Below are 12,523 nucleotides of genomic sequence, written 5' to 3' on the forward strand. Positions count from 1 at the left end.
CTTCTATTCAGGAGTTCGACCTCCTCGAGGAGGTGGGGCAGCTGTCTGAGGTGGAGAAGGATGCCAGAACTGTTCTTTCCTCCTAGTATTGTGCGAGGATGAAAGCAGAAGAGATCAAATGCGTCAATGCTCAAGGGCCACTTGGCTAAAAGAAGGTGAACATATCACTAAATTCTTCCATTCCATGGCCAATGCTATGAGGCAGTCCAACTCTATCTCATCCATCTTTGTAGAAGATGTGATCCATTCAGATAATAACTCTATTACCTTTTCTTTTGTTACTTATTATTATTATTTTTTCTAATTCGCTTTCCTCTGAAAATGTTCGCAGACCTCCCTAAGATAACCTCCTTTCCGGTCTTTATCAAAGGAGGATGTGGCATTCCAGGAGCGCCCCTTGATTGACGAGGTGAAAGAAGCTTTGTGGGGCCTGGGGAGGGATAAAGCTTCTGGTCCGGACGGATTTCCTCTGGCATTTTTTCAGCTTTTTTGGGAATTAATTAACTTGGATTTAATGACATTTATTTCAGACTTCTTTGAGCATAACAGATTGGCTACTGAATTGAGAAGCACCTTCGTTGCTCTCATCCTGAAGTTGAAAGGTGCCCAAAACGTGAAGGATTTCTATCCTATAGTCTCAGTGAAAGCCCCTACAAAATCTTCTCTAAAATTCTGAGTCAGAGGCTGAGAACTGTTATGTGCAAGATTGAAGTGGGATACACTATAGGAAAAATTAGAGATTAAACGACCACCATTGAAACATTCATGTGGCTACAAAAGTTTTGTATCATGCTAAGTTATTTATGTTTTCAGTTCACCCCAGTGGGAATGACCTTATAAACGGTTTGGATGGCATATACACATCAAGGTGGACCCAGAAAAGCTTCAACAGTAGGTATTTCTATCCACACCTTTTACTCTCGTGTGGCCTCCTGGTGTTTTTAATCCTCCTTAGTTTTGTTCTCATATCTGGGAAAGGGGTGGACGGGGTGGATCCATCACAAACATCTCATATCCAGCGAATCACTTTGGCAAGCCATCCGCGTCCCAGGAGACCCCTAACCAGCGACGTTGGTGAGACCCTTGGCCCCGCCTTGATGTGTTCATCATATATCAACGCCGCTTATCTATTTTTCCAGATTATTTTATTATCCATCCACAAAAATGAAGCACAAAAAAATTTCAGGTGGACCACACCATCAGAATCAGTGTTCATTGAACGCTCACCATTAAAAACTTCCTAGCGTCCACCATAACGTTTGTTGAACATTCAACCTGTTGATAAGGTCATATAGATCTGGATGAGAGGAAAAAAGCCAATATCAGCTTGACCTAGAACTTCTTTGGCTCATGGAAGTTTTTTAATGGCCAGTAACCATTGTTTCCTGTGTTGTGGTCCACCTAAAATTTGAATATAGTTTATTTTTAGGATCATTGGCTAAAATAAACTTTAAAAATAGATGAACAGCGTGGATATACAATAAAAACATCTCGGTGGGTCCCTACGGCTAGGATCTCACCCACGTCGCTGGTTCCGGGTCTCGCCAACAGTGACTGAATACCTAATCCGCGATTAAAAAAAAAAAATACAGGTCGTGTTTTCTGTAGTGAGGCGCTCGCCACCTTTGACCGTGGTGTAAAGAATCAATGAGGCCCACCTTGATGTATTTGTTTTATCCACGCCGTCCATTCGTTTTTCCAGCTCATTTTAGTTCATCAGATCAAACTTGAAGTATATACCGAGCTCAAATGGACCACACCACAGGAAAAAGTAGAAATTGAACGCACACCATTCAAAATTTTCCATGGGCCACCGAAGTTTTGTATCAAGCTGATATTTATTATTTCCCTTCATCAATGTCTACGTGACCTCATGAGCAGGTTGGGTGACAAATAAATATCACTGTGGGGCCTAGTAAAGTTTCAACGGTAGGCCCACGGGTACTTCACACCACGTTGAACAGTGGTGAGCGCCTCACTGCCCAATGAGAAATTTCCCACTGTACGACCCATTTATGGCCCGTTCCCCTTTTTAAGCCTAAGCCCACTTATTTTTAGCTCCAGCCCCGGCTGTACGGACAGCTTTTTCACATGTCGAAATTGCCTGGATTGCGTACTGAGTAAACTCTGTGGGGTTCACCATGATCTATGTATTTTATCCACTCCGTCCATCCATTTTATCAAAAATAAAAATATCCAAGCTCAAATGCACCACAGCACATGAAACGGTATAAATTGCACATATACCATTGAAAAATCCTTGAGTGTCAAAGATTTTTGGGATTAATTTTATATTTGTTTTTCCCCTTCATCCATGTCTTTGTGGACTTATTAACAGGTTGGATGACAAATAGACATCACTGTGGAGCCTAAAAAGGTTTCAATGATGGAAATCATTGTTCCACTGTTTCCTGCAGTATGATCCACTTGAGATTTTGGATATGCTTCAACTTTGGGCTCAACCCATTAAATGAGCTGAAAAAACGTATGAACGGTATGGATAAACCACTTATTTTCACGGTGGGCCCAACTTAATTTACTCAGTATGATAAGAGCCTATCGATTAAAACCGTAGGCTCAACTGAGTAAGTCAGTAGGCAACTGCTATTTCAAAAACGTAATTTCTTATGAACGGTATGGATAAACCACTTATTTTCACGGTGGGCCCAACTTAATTTACTCAGTATGATAAGAGCCTACTGAGTAACTCAGTAGGCAACTGCTGGAACGGTATAAATTTTATCAGATAATTTTATGGCATGGGACCAAAAATTAAAATATCCAAGCTCAAATGCACCACACCACATGAAACGGTATAAATTGCACATATACCGTTGAAAAATTCTAGAGTGTCAAAGATTTTTTGGATAAATTTTATATTTGTTTTTCCCCTTCATCCATGTCTTTGTGGACTTATTAACAGGTTGGATGACAAATAGACATCATGCAACTGCTTTTTCAAAAACACAATGTCTTGAAGCTAAGGGCAAACTTATAGCTACCGATTAAAACCGTATCTATCATAATTCATAGTTATAAAATCCTCCCCAAAAAATAAAACTCAAATCGGAGTGGACTTGCTGAACTGGCAGCCACCCCCACCCCCGCAATTACCATGCTGCTTTGAACTATGCATTGAAACCTTTTTAGGATCATAGAAGTTTTAGATCATTGTGAAATTTGTTTTTTCTCTTCATTTAGGTCTTTATGACCTTATGAATAGATTGGATGGAAAATAAATGTTATAGTGGGCCCTACAAAATTTTTAACGGTGAAAATCAATTTTCCCGCTACTCTTTATGATGGGTCCAGTTGATCTTTGGATACGATTTTTTTTTTTTTTTGTTGAATAATGCTCCAAACGGTGAATAATGCTCCAAAATGATCTCGAAATATGGATGAACTTTGTGAATATAATAAATACATAACTGTGGCCTACGTAAATTTGATCTCTTTTGAACGTACAACTCAAAGTTCGAGGAGCGTTAGCGCTCGACTCGAGCACCAGCCGATCCGCTTCGGAAAGGAATAAGCAGGGACATTTTCGACTGACAAAAGCTGTCCGTACATGCTGGGGCTTTTTGCCGGGAGCTAAAAATAATTTGGGCTTAAAAAAGGGTTGGGCCATAAATGGCTCGTAGAGTTGGAAATTTCTCCTGCCCAATCCACGTCCACCGCCACGGATAATATACATAATGAGTCCGGATCCTCTGTTATCTCGTCAACAGAGATTTCCTGATATCCTAATCCTCATTGGTCCATGTCACAACTCGCTAAAAAAAATTAAAAAAATTAAAAAAAAGCTACGGACGCCAAACCATTAGGGTAACAGGAAATCCCTGTTGACCAGATAATAGAGGATCCCGACTCATATATATTTTCCTTTGTGTCTTCCTTCCTCCAAAATGGCCTTCTCCTCCCCATTTATCTTCTTCAACCTCAGTCTCTTGATCACCATCTTCCTCTCATTCTGCGGGACTGATCCCGTGTCGAGCTGTTACACCTCCATTTTCAGTTTCGGCGACTCTCTCACCGACACCGGAAACTACCTCTACATCTACAACTCTTCCAACATCGGCAATTTCCCCTATGGAGAGACTTACTTCCACCATCCAACCGGCCGATGCTCTGATGGACGTGTACTCGTCGATTTCATTGGTATATACATCCATAAAAATGCATGCATTTCTACATATACCTAAATTGCATACTTACATACGCGTTTTGTATCTGATTGAGGGGTTTGTTTTTTGATGTTCGAGAGCACAGCTCAAGCATTTGGACTTCCTTTGCTTCCACCATATCTCGCATGTTCGGACGGTCGAGATCTTCGGCAGGGAGCGAATTTTGCTGTCGCGGGGGCCACTGCGATCGATGCCGCCTTCTTCGAAGAGAGGAAGATTGGAGGGGTGATTGCAAACGTATCTTTGGGAGATCAGCTCTCGTGGTTCAAAGGACTGTTGCCTTCTCTTTGCCACTCACCATCAGGTAAGTCGGATATTTGACTCGCGTGGGTCAACTCAGTTATGGTTTAGTAATAAAAAGGAGTGACTGACTCGGTAATTAAATTGGTCTCGTTTGGTGAAGATGCCACTGGCCAGGCCCACTGTGTCAACTCCACGTCTTGACCACAAAATTATTTGCCGGGAGTTCTGTGATACTCCGGCAGCGTATGATGCTTTATACGCAGGCACTCAGAAATCGTATACATGGTATATGTTAACTCAAATTAAAACGACTGGATTGTGGATCCTCCTGCTATTAATTTACTATCAGAATATAAGTTTGATTGAACAATTCAAACTTCCAATTTATTGACACTTGTTTATATATATATATATATATATATATATATATATATATATATATATATATATATATATATGGAAAAGGTTCTATACGGTTGAGCTCATGGGAACTCCCCATGAGGTCAAGCTATGTGGGCCCCACCATGATGTATGTCGAACATCTACCCCATTAGTCAGATGCACCATTCCATGGTGGGGATAGGGCTTAAAAATCAAGTCAATCCGTGACTTGTGCAGGCCACAGCACATACAAAAGTTGAGAGGGTTACCCTCCATTAAAACATTCATAATCATTTTTTGGGCTCACCGAGATGTGGTTCATAAATCCAGCCCATCCATTATGTGTGTCCCACTTGGATGAGGGTTTAGACCAAGTTTCAGACGCATCCAAATTTCAGGTGGGCCCTACGAAGTGTTTTATATGTTTTAGGCATGTCTTCACGTAATTTTAGATGGTATGGACCACTGGAGTTCCGTTTCCGGCTGATTTTTGGCATATCCCATAATTTAAAGGGGACCTATCAAATGCATGGTATTGATGTTCGACATACATCATGGTGTGGCCCACACAGCTTGACGTCATGGGGAGTTCCCATGAGCTCGACCATATAGAACCTTTTCCCATATATATATATATATATATATATATATATATATATATATATATATATATATATATATATATATATATATATATTAAACTGTCTAATAAATTTTTAACTATCCCATAGCTTAATTCTTAGTTCATCACAAAATCTAGATCGGAACCATCATTTGCACCATTTAACTTAAATTGCTTGTGTGATTTGTACACATGGCCACATGTATTATGAATGGTCCAAATTTGGTCAAACATGGGTAATTAGGAATAATCCTGGGCTTATTAAAGTTGTACTTGACTCGAGTTGATTAAACACTTGTGATCCCTTAAACTACACGAATTAGGATAAGACTTGTGAAAGTTAATTTGATTGTCCAGCATGTTAATATGATAAGGTGATTTAGAAGGGGAGGCTTAATCCTTTAAAATGTGATCTTTTTTATCTGTAGTGAGGATTTTTCTTTTAACGAGATAGCGTATTAGGTTTGTCAATGAATTAATCATAGATGGATAAGATTTAATATAAAGCACTAATCATTAATTTTATTGATTAAAGAAGAACAGTACAATCAATGAATGAAAAAGTTAAACTAAGCAAAGAAACAAAGATAATATTGCCTATATGGACATAATAATCAAGGCGTGCAGTTTGCACGACATAACTGTTGCAATTTTCCAAGTAAGTACTCAGTAATTAATAGGATCTAATGATTGAGGTTGTGGATATTTATCCTACTCCTAAAGCGTGTTGTAACGATGACATTAGATTGTGGTGAACAAAAGTGAAAATCAAAACTGACAAGAAGAAAAGAAAAGAAAAACTAAGATAAGTAGGATTAATGATGCAGGGACATGTGATGACCTAACCCTAGATACATGTATAATTAGGTTAAAGAATATTCAAATAAATACACCAATTAACTAACTGTTTCTAATCAAAGGAATTAGGTAAATCTTAATACAAAGATGATGTTATTCCGTCAGAATCATGCCCTTTAGTATAAGATCACATAAACAGTTAAAATGGATGACCTTGAGATATGAGGATATCCCATATCTAGCATAAGTTAGTTCACGATTAAGCTTGGATCTGATTCTATTGACTAACCATTTATCTTTTTATTCGAACTAGAAAGGGGATATCCAGAGAGAAACGAAAGGGGTGAAGGATGAGGGGTTCGAGATGAAGAAGGTATATGTCCTTTTATTGTCAAAAGAAAAGAATGGGGATGATTCTTACCTTTTCCTGCACCTCAAAGATCTTAGAAAGAAGAAAACTTGAAATTAGGGTGGAATCCTCGATACCAAAGGGCCAATCCTAAAACCCTAATTTTTTGAATAAAGAGGAAAAAAAGAGATGAATTTATATTCATTCAATAATAATAAAAATAAGATTTCTTACAACGTATATATAAGCTATGGAAAAAGTAAAAGTGCATTAAAGCCCTTGAAAATAAGAAAATAACAAAAAAAAGAAGACGGAAAACAAAGAAAATACAATAAAACCCATGAAATAAGGAAAAGAATAAAAAAAAAAGTCTAAAACCAAAACACCCGTATAGTAGGGTGTGAAATCTGACTCATGGATCTATGGTCAGGGTGTGGTCATGCTGCTCTTGCACTTGTAGAGCGTCAGAAAATGGGTCTGATAGACTCAACGTCCATCCACATTAACTCCTCCACTTCTGTACTTTATCAGCGACGCCTCCTCCTCTAGTACACTCTAAATAGTGTACCACTGATGTCCGCATCAATTACACTATAAAGATTGATTGCCAATGTGTAGCAAGGGCTTGGAGCTCTTCGTCGAATGCTGCTTTTATAGACTTGGAAGGATGGTGGGCTAACTGAGGTTTTCGCAACGTGAGAGATTTATATAGTTGGCCATGTAAATCTCATTGATTTTCCATATAAGCCTAATCAATTGTGTTAGGACACGTGTATAAGAGATCATGTATGCCCCTTATAGTCGTGCGCATGATGGTTTACTCGAATCTCATCTAATTAAGGCTCTTGGATAAAAAATTTGTTGGAGTTCTCACATTATTGGGCTCTTACATCTAAAGAGAGTTACTTTATGTAGGACTTTAGTATTTAATGCTTGTAGAGAGACTTGCTTTAATGAGACTTTAATACTTAATGCATACAGAGAGACTTACTTTAATGAGACTCTAGCACTTAATGCTCCCACATGTACTCTTTAATTCCTTCATTTGAATTTTATCTACATCACGTGTGTCATCTTATGGATTGTTTAATTTACTCGTGATTTGATATAAACAATGACCCCACATCTCTTTACATTGTAAAGAGATGTTGAATGGCTTTTGAAAGTTCTTTGTCCAATTGATTGTTGGGACGATCATTTTAGTTGTTAAATAGGATAATCTAGCAATTAATTTGACCATTGATATATTGCATTTTGCTATTTTTACTAAAATTTAGTTTATATTTTCAATAATATTAGTAGTGGTATTAAATTAGTTTTGTTGATATTTTTATTGCTATATTTACTCTTTGCTCTATATTTCTTATTATTATATAAATCTAGAAGTGGTGTAGCTTATGCTACATGACTTAGGCCTCAAGCTTGAGAAGGGTGAATGCTTTGCTATACCTTATTCCCTATTTAAAACATTGGAACTAATAAAGAACCTAGCTCCTTTTTAAGAGGATTTATGCAAGTGTTTGATAGTTTTCTGCCATTTTAGAAATAGTGGTGACGACTCATGATAATGCAAGATGGTTTGGAGAATTTTCTTGTATTTTGAAGTATATTTCATTACTTGGAAATAAGGTTTAAATAGAGGAATATAATGTGTATACAAAAAATAATAATGGATATACATAAAAGGTAATAAAAATTACATTTATGTATGATTATCCTATACATGGAAAGAATCCATATATAACTACTGGAAAATAGTCAAATGAATAATGCAGACTCTGGAAATTTATGAAAGGGCTATACCAAGTGATGGTGGACCACTATCTTTAAAATGGGGTGGATTTTTCCATCTTGAGAAATAGAAGGATTCATATACCATCCAACCAAGCATCTACTCTGCCAGGGAACAGGATTGCTTACATATGGGGTAAAATCCCAACTGCTTTCTTTGGGACCGTACGATATAGCTGGCTCCTGGCAACCGGCCCTGTTTTGGCCGGACCTGACCCTGGTTCGAATATTGATTGGGCCATGCATGCCAGGTCCAACCCTGGATCATGGGCCAAGTTAATAGGTCCATGCTCAAGTTCATTGGCCCAGGCGGATTGCCTGGCTCATTGCCACCTGTAGGTGTGGCTAGTGTTGGCAAAAGGCTAGGCACCTGGTTTTAGGCTGGATGTCTATGGGCCAGTCCTGAGCCTGCATATATGGCTTGATCAATGTTGGGCCCGGGTTGGGCTTAAGTTAGCTCGATTTAGAATGGTCTAACCCAGCTCAGCCAGCACAACTTCATATGTACTTGATGAAGGGTCAATGAGGTAAATTTTCGGCCAGGCCAGTCAAGTCGGGCAGGCCAGGTGCAATTTTTATACTTTGTATGTATGTATGATACTAATCTTCACAGGCTGCCACAAATTCCTGAGAGGATCTCTTTTTTTGGTCGGAGAGATTGGCATCAATGATTACTTCTACCTGTTCAATAATGGATCGAGCTTAGAAGTGATCCGGACCTACGTTCCTCAAGTTGTTAGTACCATTGGTTCCGCAGTCCATGTGAGTAGTAAAAAGAAGATGAATTCTTTCTTTTTCTTTGTGATCACATTCCATCAATCCATTTAACTTTGATTATTGGATTTCAATTGCAGACGCTGATCGAACGTGGGGCCATGACACTTGTGGTCCCAGGAGGTCCACCGATTGGCTGTTCTGCCTTAATTCTCACAATTGGAGCGAGCTTGAACAAGGATGACTATGACAAAGAAACTGGCTGTCTAAAGAGATGGAATGAGTTAGTCCAGTATCACAACGATCGACTGCAAATAGAGCTGGACCGGATGCGGGACCTCCACCCTCATGCCACCATCATCTACGCTGATTATTACAATGCTGCATTCCGTGTCTTCCGCTCTCCTCTCCAGTTCGGTGCGTTCTTTGCCTCCTTTGGTACTTAGTTAATGAGGCCAATGAACCAACCCACTCATGAATTTACACTTAGGGGTGCAAATGGGTCAGGCTGAGGTGGGCCTGTATTTGACCCATTTAATAATAAGGTCAGAATTTTGGCCGTGGATCCAATCCATTAAAATTCCGTTGGACATGAGTCGGGTCTAAGTCAAAGAAAAAACTGACTTATTTATTTAGGAAGCGGATTCCCTGGAGGCAGGGAATGAGTATATGTTTTATATCCCTGCTCTCTCTCCATTTTTCCAGCTCATTTTGGTGCATGAGCCTAAAACGAAGCAGATCCAAAGGACAGGTGGACCATATTACAGACAATGTGACTGTTGAAACCTTCCTAGGGCCCACGGTGATGTTTATTTACCATACAACCTGTTGATAAGGTCACACAGACCTTGCGGAAGGGAAAACATAAATATCAGCTTGATCTAAAACTTGGTTTTCCCTAAGAAGTTTTTAATGAGCATTTAATCATATTATTTCTGGTGGTGTGGCCCACTTGAGCTTTTGATCTGACTTCATTTTTAGCCTCATGCCCTAAAATGAGCGTGGTTAAACGGATGGATAGCGTGGTTAAAAAAAAAATATACATCACGGTGGGCCCTACAGCGCCTGCCAGGGTCACTTGACAAATCTCTTCCATTTATTCAATGGTTCGGGTCTAGGTCTAGGGGACCTGACCCATATATCTCATGGTTGGGGTACAAAAATACCTAGTGTTCTTTCACACAGTTTCAACACAATTTCCTCCTAAGCCCAAAACGCCTATTTGGATTCTAACTCAGATGGGTCGAGTACGCGGTTGGATTTCTAATTTTCTACTTACCCTAGGTTGTATTAATTAATTGAGAAAGATGCTCCAGTGCTCTCTAATCACTTATGAGTTATAGTGCTCCTGGTTGCATTCATTCACTTGGACAATTCAATAGATCGACCTGAACCATCAGATCACTGCAGAACACATTTTAATGAAAAACTAATCAGATGATCCAATGCATCCTTGATTTTGGCCTTATTTTCTCTAACAATTCCTTCTCTAAACCATGGATTTGGCCTTATTTTCACGGGCCGTCCCTTTTCCAAATCATGGATGGGGTGGTTGCAATTGCCTAACAAAAGTGATTCTTCAAAATCATGGCAATCCATGATGGGTCCTAGCAAATAGATGGATCAAATTGTTAAGTGGACCAATTTTTGTGTAAACAATCTTGACCCTCGATATTAAAGTCCATTGATCAAATGGTTAATATTTGTCAGATTGATGTGATTTTTTCTTAATTACCCATGTGCTTTGGATATAAACAATCTTTCATTTGTTTCTTATTAAAATTTCACTACAACATGGCATTATCTGAGTCATTAGATTTGACATGGTTAGACCAGACGTAAACAGTCCAAGCTTGGGTTAGGTCTATTTTTGAAAAATCACAAACCCCAGTTAAAATCCAAGTCTGAGTTACGTTGATGTTGAGAGGTTCGAACCTGGCCCATTTAGCAATTGATGAGGTTAAACTTTTAGACCCAAACTTGCTCCGCGGGTTCGAATTTGGACCCTGACCCACTTATCAATGGGCAGGGTCCTACAACCTATCACCTCAACCCATTCTTTGCACATGTACCTGATGTGTCAATGTAAGAAACATACCACATGCAGCAGACAATTCTAGCCACCGCATCTGTTGCAGACTATAAATAGAAAAACAGTCAGCATCTTCCATTCCAAGGGAAAAATTGTAGATGAAAAGTCTAGGAATGCGCAACTAGTGGGGTTTTTGCACAGTAAGCCATTGGTGGTAAGCCCAACCAGATTCACTGTCCATAACGGCAATTAAGCACACTCATGTGTTGATGTTACTGCATTTCAGGATTTAGCAAGGGAGCACTCTCCGCATGCTGCGGAGCGGGCGGGCCTTACAATTACAACTCCTCTTTCGGGTGTGGTACCCATGAAGCACGAGTCTGCAAGGACCCATCGCTGTATTTTAACTGGGATGGCGGCCACCCGACAGAAGCTGGGCATAGATTGATAGCAGACGCTGTAATCAGTGGACCATATGACTTACTAGTGCATGCCTGCCACTAGCATCACATCTTAAACATCCTTATTAGCATACCAAGAGCTAGAGTTTCAGGGCATCGGTGTAGCATATGGTATCATTGATATGTTACATAATGGCCAGTATAAATATATGTAGTTTGCAAATATGGTGAATGTCTTGTATGTGATTGTGATCGGTGGGCCGACACGATGTTTATGCCACAAGAGTGGAAATAAAAGTTATGGCTATTAGCACTTATTATCCAAAGGATTCTTCTAATGTCCACCACATGGTGGCATAATTGGTGAGCATGCTTGCCATCTAGACCGTTCAGTAGATGGGGTTTGAGTGAATCGGTATGCACTATACTTCCATGTGTGTAAAGTTATGTAGTTGGGGTGGCAATGGGTCGGATTTGAATTGGTTGGGTTAGCTCAAGCCCTATACATTTGCTAAACGGGCCAAGAATTTCAGCCAGAACTTGACTGACAACTCATTACCCTGTGGTCTGACCCGACCCACTTTTTTAAGCCAATGCCCGACCCAGCCTCCAATGGCAATCTGGTCAGCTTGACGGATCAAACCTGACCCTGCACGACTACATTCGTGCTTAGAAAATGGAATATGGGGTTAAATTAGTAATGTCTGCATGTCCAATTAATGGATATGTATGAATATGCATATGTATTTTGTATCTGCTAATTTGTTTAGGTCTTGGGCTGGGTCAGGTTAGGTTGCCTGGCTCAGCTCATTGATAAGTTATATTGCAGGTCGGGCTGTATAGGGTTCAACCCGAGCCTGACAAATGTAATTAAACGGGGCAAAGTATCAAGCATAAGCCAACCCACTTTGACTGGAACCTGCCTCAAAAGTAGGTCGGGACAGTTAACCTGTGGACTAATATGACTGATCTAGTTAAGCGGGCCACATTGTTTAATCCGAATCTGAT

The 12,523-nt window shown here is 39.6% G+C and overlaps 1 protein-coding gene across 2 annotated transcripts; it reads left to right on the forward strand.

Moving 5' to 3' along the window:
• The first annotated feature begins 3,876 nt into the window (after positions 1 to 3,876).
• Positions 3,877 to 11,841, forward strand: LOC131245349 (GDSL esterase/lipase At1g28580-like). 2 transcript variants are annotated; one of them, XM_058244743.1, is made up of 5 exons: positions 3,877 to 4,158; positions 4,263 to 4,488; positions 9,001 to 9,130; positions 9,223 to 9,499; positions 11,401 to 11,841. In XM_058244743.1, exons 1-5 carry the CDS (start codon positions 3,906 to 3,908, stop codon positions 11,616 to 11,618), a joined length of 1,104 nt encoding a protein of 367 aa, XP_058100726.1. In that variant the 5' UTR covers positions 3,877 to 3,905; the 3' UTR covers positions 11,619 to 11,841. The 2 variants fall into 2 exon arrangements, with proteins under 2 accessions (XP_058100726.1, XP_058100725.1); XM_058244742.1 differs by having other exon boundaries at positions 4,270 to 4,488; positions 8,982 to 9,130.
• Positions 11,842 to 12,523: the final 682 nt, after the last annotated feature.

Source organism: Magnolia sinica, chromosome 5 (genome assembly GCF_029962835.1).
Source record: "Magnolia sinica isolate HGM2019 chromosome 5, MsV1, whole genome shotgun sequence".
Taxonomy (NCBI): domain Eukaryota; kingdom Viridiplantae; phylum Streptophyta; class Magnoliopsida; order Magnoliales; family Magnoliaceae; genus Magnolia; species Magnolia sinica.